Here is a 20556-nt window from a genome sequence, read left to right as displayed (position 1 = left end):
TTCTGACCCCTGGTGGTGAGATGAGGTCAGACGCTCTATAACCACACCTGCAGAGCAGCCTGTCTCTTTTGCATAGCTGTTAAGACGCTCGCTTGCGGTGTGTGTGGCTGTCAGTTAAACATCTACGCAGAGAGACACTGTGATACCACAGTGACAATGCAATATTAATGCTGTGTTTCAGGAATGATCCCGTACAATATTAACTGTAGCGATGCAGACGGTATCCTGTGTCACTCACCAGCATTGATTTGAAGCATTGACTGCACCATGCTTTAGACCAGTGTGCGCATTTTATATACAAAACAACTGCGAAAAGAGTGAACAATGAAGCAAAACAACTGCGAAAAGAGTGAACAATGAAGCAAAACAACTGCGAAGAGTGAACAATGAAGCAAAACAACTGCAAAAAGAGTGAACAATGAAGCAAAACAACTGCAAAAAGAGTGAACAATGAAGCAAAACAACTGCGAAAAGAGTGAACAATGAAGCAAAACAACTGCGAAAAGAGTGAACAATGAAGCAAAACAACTGCAAAAAGAGTGAACAATGAAGCAAAACAACTGCGAAAAGAGTGAACAATGAAGCAAAACAACTGCGAAAAGAGTGAACAATGAAGCAAAACAACTGCAAAAAAAGTGAACAATGAAGCAAAACAACTGCGAAAAGAGTGAACAATGAAGCAAAACAACTGCGAAAAGAGTGAACAATGAAGCAAAACAACTGCGAAAAGAGTGAACAATGAAGCAAAACAACTGTGAAGAGTGAACAATGAAGTAAAACAACTGCAAAAAGAGTGAACAATGAAGCAAAACAACTGTGAAAAGAGTGAACAATGAAGCAAAACAACTGCGAAAAGAGTGAACAATGAAGCAAAACAACTGCGAAAAGAGTGAACAATGAAACAAAACAACTGCGAAAAGAGTGAACAATGAAGCAAAACAACTGCAAAAAGAGTGAACAATGAAGCAAAACAACTGCGAAAAGAGTGAACAATGAAGCAAAACAACTGCGAAAAGAGTGAACAATGAAGCAAAACAACTGCGAAAAGAGTGAACAATGAAGCAAAACAACTGTGAAGAGTGAACAATGAAGTAAAACAACTGTGAAGAGTGAACAATGAAGCAAAACAACTGTAAAAAGTAAAAGCAATGAAAAGTCACTAAAGAAGAAGATAACCAGTTATAGGGCTCACGTATAGTGAACATGGTTTATAATATTTAAATAAAATATATGTTGCATGCATACAAGATGCATTAGGACAGACTATTCTTTTTTAATATATATTTTGGCCGATTTAAAATCAAAATGAGTGACGTACCGGTATTTAACAGGGTCACTTTAAGAGTCTAGCTGGAGGGGCTGTTGCAGCATCGAACCTGTTATGATATGTCGGGGCTGCGGCAAAACTGCACAGATCACCCAGAATAATAAACCGTAACCCTGCGGATACTGAATATCACATCACTCCACTCGGCAGAGACCATCTGCACTAACACCTGGCGCTCACAAGACACAAGCGTACATTTCAGATGAAGATATTATTATCACTGTGTACTGTGGGCCACACTGGTGTAAAGAGAGGACAGCGCTAAATGTCAGAGATGCAGCTGAACAGATGTGCGGATTATACTATCATGTAAGTACTATTTTAGTACCACTAGAGCATCATAGTACGCATGAGGACTATGATAATGAGAAGCGCTATTGTATCATTTCAGCAGGCTGATTAATAACTCGTATGCGCGAGTTGCTTAACATCTTCAGGTTATGGTGAAAGTCCGGCCCATTAGGACTTTTTAAACACTGCATTCTGCGGAAGAGATCGCTGGCTCCCTCGACATGGTGCTGTAAATAGCTCATCAGAGAGAACTTGGCAGTGGCACAATGTGTGTGTAAGGGGCGTAATGATGGCAAGACCTTGCGTGTATAAAGGTCGGATTATTACATATAATAGAAAAAAATATATATTGTCTCTATATGTTTGAATATATTGAAAATATGCTTAATGTATTTATGGTGAAGCCATGCAATGAATGTATATATGCGGTACTAGTACTCAGTACAGAAACTGTACTGTGCCTTTAAATTGTTAACAGAAGCCTATCGCTGGTCCTCGGCATAGCAGCAATTCTACAAAGACTACAACTACCAGCATTCAAAGCATCCGCTGGAAAGCGGAGCGGGCTGCAGAGCCGGGGAGATGTATTAATAGAAACTGCCCTCGACAGTGAATTACACTCTAGGAAGTGACTCAGTCATGCCTTTCATATGAATTTCCTCTTCTCGTTTCTTTCTTGCAGGACGTGGAGCACCTTTGATTTTTGAAAACCTGGCACACATACGGGGAACAAAAAAATGGTATTCTGGAGGAGTACATCTCGGGCGCTGAGCAGACGGCGCTGCAACAGCCGGGACGCAGAATAGAGGCTACGTTGTCTTTGACTCCTGCAGCAGTACCACACATTATAAGACTGCACAAAAGAGCGCCTCCTAAAAAAATACAAGACGATCACAATGACACACTCTTAACTGAAAAGCCCCGACGCGCTGTCCGCAATGTATGAGTCCAAGGAGATTTCAGTGAATAGGTGACTGAGAAACATAACGGTCCGCTGGTGTGTGAGAGTAGAAGGTGGAGCTGGTGGCGGGTACGGTTTTTTCGGGCGGAGTTGGACTGCACACACTGCAGAAGAGAGATCTACCGAGCGAATGAGTAACCAAGGCGCTTAGCAGGACTGTAAACGTGTAAACGATGGCAGCCACGGAGGGTGTAAGGTAAAATACACTGTGAATTAACGTCTGAATATGTGCATGCAAAAACTAATTAAGAAGCGGATTTAAAAAAAATGTACAAGTAATTTATATAAGTACTGTACACCGCCCCCCTCTCTTCCTAAAGTAATGTATTTGATCAATGTCTGTATGTTTTAATTGTAAGCAATACAGTGGCACTATGTAGTACCAGTCGCCTTTATTGTAGCAAATGTATGAAAAACGTCATTTACTAGAGAATAGTAAACGCGGACTTCACACGTATGAAAGGTTTCGCTCCACTAATGGAATTGACACTGTAGCAGTGTTTCAGCACAGTTTGGATCAGTATTGATACAGTGTATCCAGGAGAGATGCGGCTGAACCGCTTTACATAAAGCTCCTATGTGTGGCCTCAAGGAGTCATGCTTCGTACAGTACAGTATTTATATGTACTCTTGTTCCCATGTTAAGGTTCTGCATACAGTGTGTTACTGTATGCCTCCTATAGGATTATTGGAGATAACAGTCCAAACGTTTGTCAAAAGTATCTCTTATATAGAGTTAGGGATGACTCAAGTAGTAAAACTATGAGAAACCCATAAGAAAGTGTAATGGAAATTACATAGGAAACCTATGCATTTAATTTGTCATTTATTATGCCTTCTACTGTACAATTTTACAGTACACTTTACTATAGTATACTGTACTCTTCCTATATAAGACAATACCCCTATAAGGGTTGTTGGTAGTTTGAACTGTAAGTGCTGCATACTGGTTAATAGGTATTGTGCTGACCTCAGAGGGATGTTGAGACTTGTAAGCGGGACAGTGTTTCAGGTCTTCAGTGACTCTCCCCCCCTTGCTTTGATGTGCTTTTTTTATTAGGAATCCGGACCTTTTGAAATGGACACTTGCCCCAAACCACAAACACACAGCGCTGCATCACCCCCTGCTGCACAGTGTTAGATCCCTGAGACAAGGGCTCAGTCTGGCTAGAGGGAGTCCTTCTCTTTAGTACTGCAGTTCATGAACCCCTTCTCAGCTGTCTTAGAGAGGCTTTATTCATTTATTATTGTTTTCCAAAGCACTGCTTGACCTGAGAATGTTTTTAACACAAAATACAGTCCTTTAAAAAGCATTCTGTAAAACAGTCCTTAAAGTTTTGTGAATAGGGGCACAGTCAGTGATCCATGGCACGCATTTGGTAATTTGCGGTTCACAGTAAATTGTACATGTAAGCTACTAAAGTTTACTGTGCGAGGACCATTTGTTAATTCACTGTCAGATAGTGAAGCAGCAGGGTTTTTTTTTGTTTTTGTAAAAACAACATGTGCTTTCCTTCAATGAGTTGTATTGAAAATGCCTGTCTTCATTTTAGTTAAATATCCCAGATTAAGGGACACGCATGATGAAAATCCATGTAGTTTAAACATCAAAGGGATGCATGAAACCCGTGCGATCTGAGACATTGTGATCGCAACTCGATGAAGCAAGCCGTGCCGTATCATAACAGAACAATGGAACACAATGCTCCTGGCAATAAGGATTCTGTTTTGTACCAGAGTCCCGATGCAGTTAAAGTCATGTCATTAACACCCTAACCTGACCAGGAAACTTTTTTTAGATAAGATTGTATTGCTGTTGACTGGTAACACAGTTAAGACCCTGAAAGACTGTTCATGTAAAATCGGCCCGTTGGGGATGTTCAGTTTTACTGTACAGACACCAGCCTATCCCTGCTGGTTTGTTTTCAGGCCCTATCGCCTACAGCATCCTTCCTGTGCAGCTGTCTGTTGTGTGCTGAAGAGCTGCATCTGTCCCGCACTTCATCTCACCTTGGGAATAAATACAATAAATAGCATGATCTGCTTCCATTCACCTTCCTTACCCCTGCCCTCGTGCTCCCCAGAGTCCCCAGAGTGCCAGACTTGGGGTGCTGGAACAATGGCAAGATTTACTGACTATGACCTGCTTTCCCCCTTAGAGGTGAACCTCCCTTTTGAGCAACAGCTGTGTTCACTTGTAGAGACGCAACACTCGATTACTGTGTTACGCAAATAATACAAATATACGCTGTGTTATATACATTTGGAACGAGTGCGTTTATTTAAATTAATTTGCTATAACTCAGTAGTTTCAGCTGCCATGCCAGAATGGCAGGTGTTTCAGCATTTCAAACAGCAGGCTTTTATACATTTCACAGTTGCATTGCAGTATGTGTGCAAAGATAGAAAATGCTTTGTCACTGTTGTAGCACGCCATTGCCAGCGTCTGCCTTGTAAGATTAACATATATGGCCATTGCAAGTGTGTGATAAAAAAAAAGTGACTTAATAAAAATGAGTTAAAGCTGAATGTTGGGCTTCTGTCATTGGAAAGGAGAAATCCCATCCATCACTTACCCAACCATGAAGATATTTTCCATTACGCTGCAATGGCACGGTCTAAATTTAGCAATGCACATGTATCAGTTTGGGGAAATAAAGTGACCACCGGAAATAAAGTAAGTGTACGTCTAATGAAGCTGCAAGCTGCTTTAAACTTCGTTTGCTATTCCACTGCTGGCTATTTCATTGTTTGCTTGCAGAGCCGGACGCAGCCTTAGCACTGCGGGGCCAGGTCCCTGTTGCTGTTTCCTTTGCTGAATCACACTTTGTCTGTGTGTTTTTCCCAGGTTGCCACGGGTGACGGTTCTTCATGAATATGTTGGCAACAGGGTTTTTGAGGCGCCCACTTCTGCAGCCATCAGAGACATCAAGCAGCTCATCTGTGCAGAAACAGGTTTCCCTGTCTCAGAGCAGAAGCTGCTCCACAACGGGAGAGAGGTATAACGACTTTCTGTTCATAATTAGAAATGATAAAAGCAAATGAAGTCTATGAATCTGGCTGTGTGTGCTGCTGGCATCACCAGTTGTGAAGCTGTGATAAAGCAGGGAGCTATTCTCAGCCAATCAAAATGCTAGATTTCTGAACATTCTAGCACATTTTATTTTGCAGGAAGTGTGGTCCCGTGCACAGTAGACTACCACCTAAAAAAAAACCAAATTAAACACATGGATAACAGCATGAAGTATTTCTTGTGTTCTTTTCACTAAAACATGATTTATAACAGGTTAATACCAGTAAAGACCCTGTCTCTTCTGGCTTCACTTCACCCACTCTGCTCTTGAGAAGACTCTCTTAAACCATAGGCAGGGTCAACTGGGCATGTTAACGTATATGAGAAACAACATGCAAACTGCAGTGAGAGGGCCTTCAGTAATGTACACTGCAGTAATGTGCTAATGTACGCTGCAGTTTAAAACGAGTTGTTACTGCAGTTCAATTACATTGCAATTTGGATTACTAAAATGATATCAGATTACAGTCTGTGTACAGAGTGGTGTAACTGGAGTCTAGCTGGACTGCTGTTAATAAATGGGGTAGAATTATTGAGAATGTGAAAACACTGTCACGCTGCTTTCAGCATGCTGGTATTGAGACAACCTTGCAAAGGAAACACTAAATCAAGCCACATGCTTAGAAAAGAGGGATCCTGCTGGCACTGTGCATTGAACCATGATCATTTTCAAATGCGTCATGTTTGGAACCCTGAGAATGCCTAAAGGGTTCCATACAGAACACAGAACAGATTGCAGAGTTTACCATTCCAAAACTGTTCTATAATTTTCAGAATAGTCCACAGAGCAACTGTAACAACCAGCCTTCTGGTTTTAGAAGGCTCTGCAGGTTACCCTAAGATAGATTCCATCTACAGACCCAAAAAGGGTGAGTTTTAGATTAGTTTCAGGCCAAGAACTCATGGGTCAGTGTAGTTTAGCGCAGATCTGTAATGCGTGGATGAAATTCCTAATTTTGTTTTTAATGTCAAATAGATTTTGGATCCCCTGCTAGTTGTTGTCAGTCAGGGTTCATATATTATATATGAGTTCAAGGTTTATCTTGGGGAGCATCACATTCGCACTAGTGCTGCACCCACTCCTGGGTTCCAGAACTCCCTTCACTTTGGTATGTTATTGAAATGATCAGGAGCCGAGAGCTGGATGTTAAACAACTTGTGTCTTTCTTATAGCTGCACGGACTCGGCACAGACTCAGGAGTGAGTCACTGCGAGAGTCCTCCTAAACAAAAGGAGGTTCTGAAACCCAGGACAGGGTGCCAGTGCGATTCTCAAGGGCTGTAATATTCCAAAGATTCCTCTTAAAACGGGAGCTGCATAATATCCAGCAGTGTAGAATCATGCCGAGTCCCTGTAAAATCAGTGAGAAGCCCATTCAGCATTGTGTGTGTGTATGTGTTACTGCTCTGAATCCTGATTTATTATTATTTGTTTATTTAGCAGACACCTTTATCCAAGGCGACTTACAGAGACTAGGGTGTGTGAACTATGCATCAGCTGCAGAGTCACTTACAATTACGTCTCACCCGAAAGACGGAGCACAAGGAGGTTAAGTGACTTGCTCAGGGTCACACAATGAGTCAGTGGCTAAGGTGGGATTTGAACCGGGAACCTCCTGGTTACAAGACCTTTTCTTTAACCACTGGACCACACAGCCTCCTAATGACTGAAGCATTAGTCCCTGTCCTCTGTCCTCTGTCCTAGGCTGTTTTTTGCTCCATTGAAGAGGTATATGAAGTGCTTCAGTTCTAGTTCAGGGATTAATATACACTGGACTGGATTCTCAAAGCTATTACTCCAAGTCGTCCAAAATACCCATTACAATTCTAAAAAAATTAATTAAAAAAAGGTTTGTTAATGCAATGGTGAGTCAAGGGATCTTTACCGGTCAGGGCGTCTGTTGAATTGAAGTAGGCTTGTGTCTTCACATACCATGAATATGTGAGTACGCAGAAGGTGCCCTATTCCAGAGCTCATCTCTCATGTTACACCCCTAAGGGCTGAAGCGATCTCTCTCCCTTCAAGAGGGCAGAGCTGAAACTCTTCAGCAACCTTCAAAGGCACGGCCGGGCCGGGGCGGCACTGCTAGTATGTGATGAGTCTGCAGCTGTGATTGTTTAAATTGTTCAGGAGGGAAGGGTGATCTTTTCCTCTGTGGTTTACCATCGTTCTGTACACAGCGTCTTACTGAGAGACACTGGATTCAGGTCGCATTTTTGTTATTACTTATTTATAAAATGCCAGGGTATGGAAAGGGGCCATCATCAATTCGCAGTACTTCATAGGACCGTAATAAAAAACATTGACTGGCATAGGGAGATTGTGCTGCAAACCCAAACATTTTATAGATTTTTGAAAGATAAACGGCATTGCTCATCTTATAACTGTGTTGACTAGCACAGTATGATTGTCTTTGTATGCCTTTGGGGTGTCTCTCTTACAGAATCACAGTCCATTTCATCTTTCACCATGTATTCTATTTACTAATCTTCTATGATCATTCGCTTTCCAATAGTGTACAACAGTGTCGGACAGCAATGTCATCTTCAGTTATTGATCATCGACTAGAAATGATCCCGATAATGCGGATTATCTTTGATCATGTTTGTTTTAACACCCATTTATTGCGACTTTCTCTCTTCCTTGTTATTAGTTCTTCTCACTTCTTTTTTTTTTCTTTTTTCCTCTGCTTTTTAAAATAAAGCCACAACACTGCTCTCTCCCACAATAGCAGGCTGACTGAAACTTCCTTGGCCCAATTGTGGACGAATCAATCGGGATCTAGCAGGATTTCTACAGAAAGAGCGAGGAACACAATATCTCAGGAGTAGTGGCGCTGATTCTTTTCAGCTTCAGAGGACTGTCAGAAACACAGTTATTGACGATTATACAATTATTCAAGGTGTCATTATATGGACAGTTTAACATAGTTTAAGAAGAAGACTGCAATCCCGTTCTAACCTTCTTGTCTACAGTGTGACACGGTAAGCAGTAAGAATGTAGCTGTCTGACATTTCGTTCTGGTTGTTTTCCTAATGGACTCAGCTATGCGAAAGCACTAAGACAAATACGATGAAATAGGATCGCCTGATTCCAGTTCCAGTTAATGAATCCTGTGAACTCTAATTAGTTTGAGTGGGGCGGAGTGAAAATTAACGAAGAGAGGACCAATACAAGTATTGGCCACTGTCAATGAGCGTTTAAAATGCAGGCTCTACAGTAACCACATTGAAAAGTCATTCCCGCCTTACCAACACACTCTAAATACATTCTGTTTCATGTAGCTATAGGGTCTACCAATTTCACCCCAGAATTGCTTGAATCTATTGCATGCTTAAGCATGCCACATTGCTCAAAACTAGTTTTTAAGGACCAGCCAAAAAAAAAACATTCTCAAAAGCTAACAAAATAAAGCTATTTCACTTTTCAAATTACTGAAACAGTATTTTGCCTGCTACTCAGTTCACTGGTTTATTGACTTGAAATCAATCTGGCAAACTCTAAGAGTTTGAAATCTGTAAAACAAAAGAATACCGCGCTAAACAGTTTATTGGGTGACGAGGATCGAGGGACAAATGAAAGTGAGTGGCATGTTGCCTACATGTAAACCAAGCATGTGTCTGGACTTACTGCACTGTCTGTACAGCAGGGGCTGAGCATTGACAGCTTTCAGCAGAGGCATCGTTTACACAGCAACACATGGAAAGCAGCGTGTGGGTGCGGGTACAGGGCACTAGTATTATTACCCCATGAGATCACCTTTCAGATTGCTCAGCTGTTAGGCAGTGGGTAACTGATATACTTAACAGCATGCTTGATTCCTGCTGCCAGATGCTGTATAAAAAGCCCCGGTCTGCATAGAGGTCAATGGAATGCTATTATAGAACCAGACATTATACTAAAGAACCCCCAGTAGCAGAACCATGTGCAGACCGCAGCCATGGCAACACAATGGAGTTATGGAACAGTAGTGGTGTAGTAATGTGGTACTGCAATAGAGGACCATGAGTATGGTAGTAACGTTACAATTCTGGGAGCTTGAGCACCGACTGGAATGTTTGTATGCTTGTTAAAAGACAATCAAGGATTTTTCTGCTGTTTCCGGGACAGGATTGATCTGTTACTGCGGTACCATGCAGCCAAAGTGTTTCATGTGACTGTAGCATACTGTAAGGAAACTAATCTGATGTCTTCAAATGAGTGTGCACAATGCCAATGGCTATGTTAGTAAGTTTCCATTTACTGATTCCAACATTCAAAAGTTACACATCTATAGCGTAAACATGTATCGTTAGACACAGCGAATGTGGCACCTAGTTCTAAACTGAAATGAGATAATGATCAGTTACCTGATGATGACCATACAGCAATGATGAGCAAAATCAATAGAATGGGTGTCCATTATGATGGCCCTTGTTTTGCATGCATACCACATGAATTTGTTTCTCTTTGCCTATCATGGCTGATTTATTGGACGGCCAGTACTGTGCTGCGCTATTTTTCATGTTTTGCCATCATTGAGGCTCACGCTACAGTATGGTAAAAGGGGTCAATAAAAAGAGGTCAGTTTTCTTCGAAGGAGCATCTTCAGCGGTGCAAGAATGAATTTAATCCTACCGCTCTCCTTCCTCTTCTGAGTCTGCCCTTTCCTAATGAAGACTGATGTCTTCTGCACTACTACCAACACAGTCAGAACTTAGGAGCTTCCCAACCTAGTGAGGATTCCCCCAGGAGCTGACCCACTGCCTTTCTCACTGAATGAACTATGAAATAAAATTAGGAAAACAAATGCACAGAAAGGGCTGATTGATGCTAAAACAGTAAGGCCAAGCAGATGGACAGGCTTGCTGTCAGGTAGATCTCTCTGCAACCTTATTGGAGCTAGGATGAACCCAGTCCTAAATAAAGAATGACATCTTGTTGCTGCAGTATTCATTTATTTAATGTACTACAGTATCCCTGGAATGCCGTAAGCTTGAGCCCCCAGTGTTGTCAGGTTTCTTCAACTGGAAAACATTTTTTTTGCTTGTTATTTCTTAAGAAAATCACGCACTCGTCCATAACCCCTATAAATAGCTTTCTAGACTTTTTAATTATAGACTGAGGCAATATCATCTCTTTTCCAAAACACTAAACACAGCATCATACATAAAATTCACACTGTGGCCCATTCTTCTACAGGGAGCTCCTTCAGACTTCATAGGGGCTGGTTGGGTGCCTCGTCTTTGTTTCATTTGATCCATTGATCTTTCAACAAAGTGTGGTCCTGTAACCTGCTTGGATCTCATACAGACTCAAAGGAGGACCCCCGATCACCACTCTTCCTAACAATATACCGCAAGCACTTCTCTACTCGCCTCCACTGGCTTCTGCCAAATGCACTTTCACATCCCGTGCAAAACCCTTTGTATTAGTCTAGTCACTCCACAGTACACAAATTAGCTTGGTCTGTCCGCATGAGCTTTGGCAAAGCTGAGACTGTTTCCCTTTTGTTTGGGAGCCAGTGAATGCTTTCGGAAAGACACATGGGCGATGAATCAACCTGATCACATGGTACAAAGTTCAGTGGGCATTGTCAAATTAGCCTGCCTGGCAATGCCTCAGTAATTTCAGTGCTGTTTGCTGGGCTGCCATTACAGGACCTGGACCTGTTGTTGATGGGATTTGAATTTCATCCTTTTAGTTACCTGACCGGACTGAGATCAGAAAGCTGCTACCCGCTGGAATCAATGACATCTTCATGACGCTTCAAGGAAGGGGGCTGAAAGGGGGAGGTAAGAATTAACTTGATGTTTTCTTTACCGGACCTGTGCATTTGAGTTACAGACCAGAGATTGGAGGCACAGGAAATTTTTCAGTTGAAGTCCGAAGTATGCACTGGGTTTTAGCCTCCTGGAATGGAAATGGAAATCGTATGACACCTGTACTAAAATAAATGTACTTCCCATGGCAAGAGGAATTAAATACGAATAGCAGGGACCATTTGTGAAAAGAATTCAAATGTTCATAAAAACCAACGGCCCTGACTTCAATGGGACAGAATAATATGCTACGTCTTTAAAAACGATTGGTTTGATAGATAATGTTTCTCAATTCAAACGCATTTAATACTTTCTTATTGCATGCAATTTCACAGGCAGATTCGGACAAACGACCCCACCGCTGGTTGAATTTCTGAAAGATATTTTAAGAAGGTACCCAGAGGGAGGACAGATTCTGAAGGTGAGTGAAGGCCACTGTGCCAGGGTTGGGTTCAAGTGCATTGCATTTAAATGCACATACGTTTGCACTTGCATCCAAATGTGATCACTACACGAGGAGCATGATTAAAGAAGTTTGTTATAATGGGGAGTAGTTTCAAATTGATAGAGAAAAGCTTGCATGTTTTCATTAATTGTTCCTTTTGCAATTAACGGTGAGGAGTTTCAGTATATATTTTGACAAATGCATTTGCCTTTGCATGTGTGAAGTCTCGGTTGCATTCATATTTAAATGCAGCTGAGGTGCACGCAACTGTATTTGCATTTGCATTTGCATTTGCATTTGAAGCAGTTGTACTTAACCCTGTACTCTGCAGGTGTCTTTAGTGAAAGTCACTCTACAATGATTCATTCATTACAAAAGAGAACACATTTACCACAATAGAAAAACTGTTTCGACTCAAATTACTGGACATAGATTTAAATACAGGCGCCATCAAATTTTTCCTGGCTTGGCGAATCTGGCTTTTCCAAATTGTGCTGTGTTGCTAAGCAGACGTGGAGCTCGATCAAGACAGCTCTTTCATTGAGGTTTAAACATTACCTTTGCTAGAAACTCCTTGAGCTGTCATTTCCAGAGAAGCTATAGATTTTGCAGGGAAGCCAAAACCAGTTACATCAGTCTGTGATTCTCTAAAAGGGCATTCTGCTGCAATTCTGGAATAGATGATTGTGGCAGTGTGCTCCGCCCCGTGTGTATTTTGTGTTTTATGTTGCGTGTGGTGTGTTAATGTTGGGGTATATATATTGGTGCACGGGATATAATGTGGGATATTTAGCATGAGTGTTGTTAAAATATATAGTTGTATTTAGGCACAGGGATTGCACTATCACTCCACATGCAGATAAAGTATGTAATAGTATGTGAGCACAGGGATTGCACAAATTAGTTCACGTGCTGGGATTCAAGTGATTAATTAATTAGTAATTGAATCCCGGCACAACTGTATCTATAGGTGCACATTTCACTCACTCAGGGTTGTGTGTTCGAGTCATATGAGTCTCTTTCGTGTATTTTTGCCCATAGAGGAATGCTAAATGACATGGAAGGCTCTGTGTTAGTGTCTTAAACAGTGGCAGTATTGATCTGTAGCTGTTTATCAATTGAAAAGGCCCTTCTGTCCTCTTCTGTTTAAGAAAGAGGCACTTGTTAGATGTCCACATGATAGAGATTAATTAGGATAAGTTTGTCAGGACCTGGTTCTCTGAAAAACAACTAACCCAAAACTTAACCTGACTTGGTCCCTTTTAGGAACTTATTCAGAATGCAGAAGATGCGGGCGCCAGTGAGGTTAAATTCATGTACGACGAGATTGAGTATGGAAGGGAATCTCTTTGGTCAGATGACATGGGCCAGTACCAGGGTAAGTCATGTATTCTTTGAGAACATTTGGAATTCTAAGGGGTCACCAGGGGCTCCCCCCCCTTGTGGAAGCACTGCTGCCTGAGGAGTCGTGCAAGCGTGGTTCGAATCCCGTTCACACCAAGCTGCCTTTTGCACTCCCTCCGGACACAGACATCCCAAGTTGGGCCCTTGCCTCAACAAAATGCAGCAACAAAGTAACATCCATTGCTTAAGCGTGGTGGGTGAAAAGAGGAGCATGGCTTGACATTGGGAAGAAGAGGTCTTCCTGATCGGTGAGGGAGTCGCAGCAGTGAGGCAGCATTGGTATTATTTGGTAGAAGGGGGAAAAAAGTAGTCAAAAAATAATTCTTCTGGATTGGGCCCTATATACATTAAGTTTACAACATTTAAAAATGTTAATGGCATTGGCTCATATTTACTATAGCGTTGTACTTCTGGAGCACATTACAAAACTATACTAATCACAGTAAAATAGCCTGGGTTCTACTGGAATGTTTTATTTTTGAATAGGCAACACACCAGGAATGTCATAAACCTAGAAATATTGACAGAATGCATCTCCCTAATATTGTTATTCTATTATAGTCTCCGTTCTTCCTATCATCCTGCCATGTGTTTTTAGGATCAGCTCTGTATGCCTTTAACAATGCCGTTTTTACCATGGAGGACTGGAATGGCATTCAAGAAATAGCAAGAAGCAGAAAGAGAGAGGATCCACTTAAAGTTGGCAGATTTGGGATTGGATTTAACTCAGTGTATCACATAACAGGTAAGATGCACCGATAAAAAGGATTAGAGTAAAACCAGAACAGAGCTCTACCGAGATGATTTAGACCAGAGATTTGAACTGACTTCTATTACACAAAAACTTTTTTATTTTTATTTTTAAGATGTCCCCAGCATTTACAGCGGTGACCAGATTGGAATACTGGATCCCCATCAGACACTCTTTGGACGCCACGAATCTGGCCAGTGCTGGAATCTAAAAACAGACGTCAAGGAGATCTCGGAGCATGCGGACCAGTTTGCCCCTTACGTTGGCATTTTCGGGAGTTCTGAGAAGACTATCAAAGATGGCAGCTTTCCTGGCACCCTGTTCCGATTCCCCCTCCGGGTCAAGCCCTCGCAGCTGAGCAGCAACATCTACAACAAGGAGAAAGTCCTGGAGCTCTTTGAGTCTTTCAAGGCCGACGCAGACACGGTCCTTCTCTTTCTTAAGAGTGTACAAAAGGTGTCTTTGCACGTGCGGGAGTCTGACGGCACGGAGCGAATGCTCTTCAGGGTTACTGCCATTGAGAACGAAGAGCTGAAGCTTGAGCGACCAAACTCCTTAAAGACCTTGGGCTTGGCCATTGATTGTTACAACAACGGTGTCCCCAGCAGCAGTGTGGAATGCGCCACATATCAAGTCAACATAATGACCGAGGACGAGACAGCCAAGGAGACGCAGAAGACCTCCTGGCTGGTGTGCAACAGCGTGGGTGGCCGCGGGATGTGCAGTGAGCTGGACTGCCTGGCGGATGACCTGAAGTTTATCCCCACCATCGGCATTGCCATGCCCTTGTTGGTCATGGATGAGGACAAGGGAGCTGCGCCGGGCTTCTCAGGGAGGGCGTTCTGCTTCCTGCCACTGCCCCCTGGAGAGGAAAGCATGACCGGCCTGCCTGTCCACGTCAGTGGCTTCTTTGGGCTGACTGACAACAGGAGGAGCATCAAGTGGAGAGAAGTGGACCAGTGGCGGGATCCTGCGGCCCTCTGGAATGAGCTCCTCATTGCCAACGTGGTTCCGAGGACCTACTCCACGCTTCTTCTGGAATCGATAAAGAGAATCCAAACAGCGAAGGACCAAGACTTCACCCTCTCAGCTGAAGGAGTCTACAGGGCCTGGCCAGACCTCAGACAAATCAGGGCTCGCTGGAAACCCATCCTGGAGCCTCTCTTCAAGGACCTTCTCCAGCAAGCCGTCGTCTTATCCATTGACCAGTGCTGGTTGAAGGTGGACGCTGTGGTCTTCACTGAATTGGATAACACCATTGAGCGCACAGAGACCGTGATCCGCTACCTCCAAAGCTCAGGAATACAGGTTGCCGAGGTGCCTGCCAATGTGGCCATGGCTCTGAACTCTTACTTTCCAGACCCCAAGGCGGTGAAGAAAGTGACCCCTGCCCTGGTACGACAGGTGCTGCGCAAGTCTAGGCACAAAGGGGCAGCCCAGGAGAAGCTAGACCTGCTGGAGTTCATTCTCAGCGATGACGGCTACAGCGAGCTTATTGGGCTGGAGCTACTGCCCGTGCAGAATGGCACGTTTGTGGCTTTCTCCTCTTCCATAGCCGATAAGGATGCCGTGTACATGGTCTCCGATGACTGCCCAAGGTAAGTTTGAGCCACAAGGGGTATGTTCTGATACAAGTGCAAAAGCAAATGCAAAATTTGAAACCGGCAGTAAGTGAAGGAATGACCTGATCGACCTGATGAAGCCAATGGGGTCATATTACAACAAAAATATACAGGAATATATTTAGATAAAATCAGTAATGCATATGACTATTGTTCTAAGTTTGATGTAACATTAAATAATTACAGTTATTCAACTTGCAGAGAGTAGACTTCTTTTACAAGGTGTATGAATATTTTACTGACAGGCATTGCATTTATATACTAAACCCATGCCACTGTGTGTGTACCAGGTCCTTGTTCCCGGGTCTGGAGGGAAGATTTCTATCAGAAAACATAAAACCTTCAGTCTTGGCAGCCCTGAAGGAGGCAGCCAAAAGCAGAGGTAAGCTTCCTTTTACAAATTATTAGACAAAGCCACAAATATCTGCGTTGAATGTGAACTCCTTATAGAAGCTGGCATTAGGTCTGTGGTCTTAGGAGTGAGTTATGTTCAGCACATGCCTCTCAGAGTTGGCACTTATATTGTTTAGTCCTGCATTTCCTGCTCGTGCACAAAATAAATGTTTTTTCATAATATTTTCAAGGTTTTTTCAAAATGTACCACATGTTTTTAATTATGATCTTAATAATATACAATAAGGGCTCCCATGTTAATTTTTCGTGTTTAGGCAGTGTCCCTCTCTATATTTTCATGAATCAAGCAAGTGGAGAGCCGAAGGCACCTTCTCAAAGAGGAATGCAACACGTGTAACAGCATAAAGCTATTAGGAAACAGCTGGGTGACAGAGCAGCTTTTACATTTTTGTTCTAGAGTAGTTTTATACCATTGAAATGATCGCATTCCTCTCTGAATGCATCTCTTTGCACTTGCCTCCCCATTGCTATTACGCTCTCTTTCACAGCCTCTTGTTTAATAATTTCACTTCTAATTGAGTCCCTGACTGGATGTACTGCACTGTACTGTACTGCACTGTAGTTCCCCCTTTTCCATTGATAGCAAACCCTGAGGGGATACTAAACCCTGTGCATGACAGCCAGATCATTTATTATAGCTGTGTGTGTGCGAGCTGGCAGACTCAGAGTCTGTACACGTTCCCTATCTCCCTGCTCCCCCAGCCCCCAGCCCCCAGCCGGGACCCTGCCAAGAAAGATATGCTGAGCAAACACATTATTCAATTAAACCTCTTAAGTGTTGGTATGCACTAGAAACCATGCAATTATGATGCACTCCTTTTTCTCTCATGCTGTAGACGATTAGATTCACAGGATGGCAGACTTCACGCACACTCTCTCACTGCAGTGCAATCTAAGTCACCCTAAGATTTAATAAATGTCTCCCTGCAAAACCCCAAAATACGTTTTTTTGGGACCAGGTGGTTAATTGACAATCAGGGTAATAGACTTCTTTATAAACGACTGTACTATAGTGCTAAGCTAAAGCTTTTACTAGTTTAAATTTGACACATATATGCCGGTTTTAAATGTTAAAATCATGTATACACAGGAAGTTTTGTCTTAAATCTCCAAATAACAGCACTGATATCATCACCACAATAGACCTGCTGTGAAATAGCACACAGCTTTAACCAGTGGTGGCTAGAGCAATTGAATAGTTATCCCAGACCGGTCATATTTCCTTTCCTTAATGGTTTGGAGAGTTTAAAGATTTGATTAGTGTAATTGGGACAGACCATTTTAAATGTCTTAATAAAAATGGCACTGCATCCCATTAGAGGCTGGCAGTTAATTCTAAAACTAAACAGCCAATATGTCATCTGTCACTGTTGCGGAGAGCGATTCTGTGCACAGAAAGGCATTCTGCTCTTGCAATCTAATCCCTTTTTGTGTCCAGCTGGAGCAGGCAATATTTCAGGGAAAAATGTCTCCCCCTTCATTGAAAACAGGATACTAACACAGAAACTCCCAAAGCGTTATATTACAGTTTACACACCTGTGTTACATACTTCACTTAACTAATGTACAATAACACCCGTGACTAAGGCTATGTTTTTTTCACGGTTATCACAGATTTCATGATTTCCGTGAAATGTAACCATTGCCATGTAATATGTAGTTCACTGTGAAAATTCCCATTTCTGAAAGAATACTGTAAATATGCATATTTTCATATCACTTAAATGCAGCAAACGTTTGTCTTATTGATGCACTACCTGTTACACTGCATTTAGGAACCTGGCAGCCAGTTTAGTTTGCTTCTGGTAAACGAGTGAACACACACTGCGCAGAGCTGCACGACTTCAACGAAAAAGACACCAGCTGCATCAAAGACGGGAAAAGTTTCTGCTAAAGACCGCTCTGTCCAATACTATGATTTTATTTTGTTTGATAATTCACTGACGGTGAAAATATAATTTCTTTAAAAGGTGGACATAAAAAAATGTTACTGTACTGTTTTTCAAGGAAGCATTTAAATATTTAAGAACATTTGTTGTATAATAACTCTAGAGAAAATGATCAATTTTGAATGTGACAACGCTATTGCTTTAATAAATACTATGTTTAATGGTGAAATATCTTGAATACCGTGATGAAAATTCAGCCCTCGCTATGACAGGTTTAGAGAAACTGCCCCGCTGTCTTTAATTGTGTTCACCTTCTCGTTCGGGTTTAATTGATGATGTTTTTGAGTTTTGCTTTTCTACAGTTCTGTTATTCCTTACCTTTTCTTCAATTAACTTCCAGTACAGCAGCTTCTCTGGGGATTTTCAGGTAGGAAGGTCACATGTGATGTACTGGTGTGAAGCCCTAACAGTTTTACTTGCAACTGTTTGTTTTTAACCGAAACAAAGCCCCCGGGGGACGGGGGTGGGGATGTCTGTTGCTTGGTGCTTGTGTTTTTTTGTCACTGTAGTTTTGCTGGTGTGTGTTTTAAAAGAAGCCTGCCGTTATCCTGCTATATAGCTGGTGTTACTAATGGTTTAGATTTTAATCATTTAATCTTTTCCAAGTATGAAAACTTTTCAAATGTTTCCAAACGTTTATCCAAACGTTTATGCAGGTCAGATACAGAGGTCAGCTGTAGTGTTCCTACAGCAGACTGTGTGCAATGTGAGGTATTTATTCCGTCTTATTCAAAGTCTTTTCCACATGTACTGTACACTTCTAATGTTCTACACATCCAGTCTGGGATACAGTCCTCAAAGTAACTCTGATGTAGGACTTGTCATGACAGTTTTTTTGATCGGTTATAAACATTCCCAATATGTTTTCGCATTTAAACCTGTTTAATCCTGAAATTAGGAAATTAAACTATATCTAACATCCCTGGTTATAGTGTTATAGTACCTGTACATTCTGATGTGTCAAAAGAGATCAGCGTACTCAATATTTAAGGCAGGGATGGAAATTAGACTCCTATTGCATAGCAGTTTCACCCATTCCAGGTTTTACTACAAGCTTGATTAGTCACGGTGTGTATAGGTAACAAGCTCAGGTGAGTCTTGTTAAGCTCATAGTAAAACCAGGAATGGATCAAACTGCAATGCAAAAGATTTCCATCCCTGTAAGGTATTCATTGAAAGTACAGAAACAGTTTGCATGGTTTGTTTAGAGTCCATTTCGGCTTCAGTGTCAACGTTAATCATTGGTATGCATTTGACCTGCAGAAGAGGACTCAGTACATAACCAAACCATAGTGAGGAGCTCTTGTTGTTTTAAAAAGAGACATGTTTATGTTTTGAACACATTCTTCACTCAGGGAACGGCATGGTGTTGGAAGTGCTCTGAGTGTGAGTGTTACTGTTATCAATATTAAGCAGATTTTTCCTATCTTACGTCAGTCAGCCAGCCACTGAAGGGAGATTGTAAAAGGTTCACTTTGAAGAGGTGAGGATTCAAAAGGCAAAGCTTTAATCACCCATCACACTGCTATACCTATGGAATCACAGGGCTTCCTGTTTCAGGACAGGAGTATTGAGATACTCCCAGATCATTAATATGGATCCTGCATTGCAGACAATAACCTGGGAACGATGGTATTCCACTGCACTTTTTTACCCCAGATAATTTGTTTTTTGGCATGGAGCTGTGCAAGCTCTGGACTGCAGTTGTTTTAAGTCAGACAGCCCATAATATAATAGTGATGTGTGATCAGATCAATCAGACAGCCCATAATATAATAGTGATGTGTGATCAGATCAATCAGACAGCCCATAATATAATAGTGATGTGTGATCAGATTAATCAGACAGCCCATAATATAATAGTGATGTGTGATCAGATCAGTCAGACAGCCCATAATATAATAGTGATGTGTGATCAGATCAGTCAGACAGCCCATAATATAATAGTGATATGTGATCAGATCAATCAAACAGCCCATAATATAATAGTGATGTGTGATCAGATCAGTCAGACAGCCCATAATATAATAGTGATGTGTGATCAGATCAGTCAGACAGCCCATAATATAATAGTGATGTGTGATCAGATCAGTCAGACAGCCCATAATATAATAGTGATGTGTGATCAGATCAGTCAGACAGCCCATAATATAATAGTGATGTGTGAACAGATCAGTCAGACAGCCCATAATATAATAGTGATGTGTGATCAGATCAGTCAGACAGCCCAGGCAAATACCTAGAATAGTGATGTTTTTTTTTTTTTTTCTGACTGATCTGACCTTTAAAAATTAATCTATCAAAGTAGAGGATCTCAATTTCTTTTTTCAGTCATGACATGCTTTATTTGCACAGAAATTATCTTAAGGAATGGCATAAAGCTAATGAATCATACAAGGTCGCCTGTAGCCCACATGATTTAAGTGATTCATAAACGAGAAATATAACTGAACTTTGTTTTAGCAGTTTTATTTCATGTTTTAAACTTCATGAAGGATTTTATTTATTTATTTATTTC

The 20556-nt window shown here is 41.7% G+C and overlaps 1 protein-coding gene across 1 annotated transcript in view; it reads left to right on the top strand.

Moving 5' to 3' along the window:
* Nucleotides 1-2247: 2247 nt before the first annotated feature.
* Nucleotides 2248-20556, top strand: part of LOC117406075 (sacsin-like) — a 32671-nt gene continuing 14362 nt past the window's right edge. Inside the window, exons 1-8 of the mRNA XM_059030645.1 lie at nucleotides 2248-2775; nucleotides 5428-5578; nucleotides 11336-11426; nucleotides 11789-11874; nucleotides 13165-13276; nucleotides 13901-14047; nucleotides 14169-15651; nucleotides 15966-16057. Coding sequence (XP_058886628.1) covers nucleotides 2753-2775; nucleotides 5428-5578; nucleotides 11336-11426; nucleotides 11789-11874; nucleotides 13165-13276; nucleotides 13901-14047; nucleotides 14169-15651; nucleotides 15966-16057 — 2185 coding nt within the window. The 5' untranslated portion in view covers nucleotides 2248-2752. The remainder of the gene's footprint in view (nucleotides 2776-5427; nucleotides 5579-11335; nucleotides 11427-11788; nucleotides 11875-13164; nucleotides 13277-13900; nucleotides 14048-14168; nucleotides 15652-15965; nucleotides 16058-20556) is intronic.

Source organism: Acipenser ruthenus, chromosome 9, assembly GCF_902713425.1.
Source record: "Acipenser ruthenus chromosome 9, fAciRut3.2 maternal haplotype, whole genome shotgun sequence".
Classification (NCBI taxonomy): domain Eukaryota; kingdom Metazoa; phylum Chordata; class Actinopteri; order Acipenseriformes; family Acipenseridae; genus Acipenser; species Acipenser ruthenus.
The sequence above is the reverse complement of the archived record's forward strand: the minus strand, read 5'-3'. Positions and strand labels throughout refer to the sequence as shown.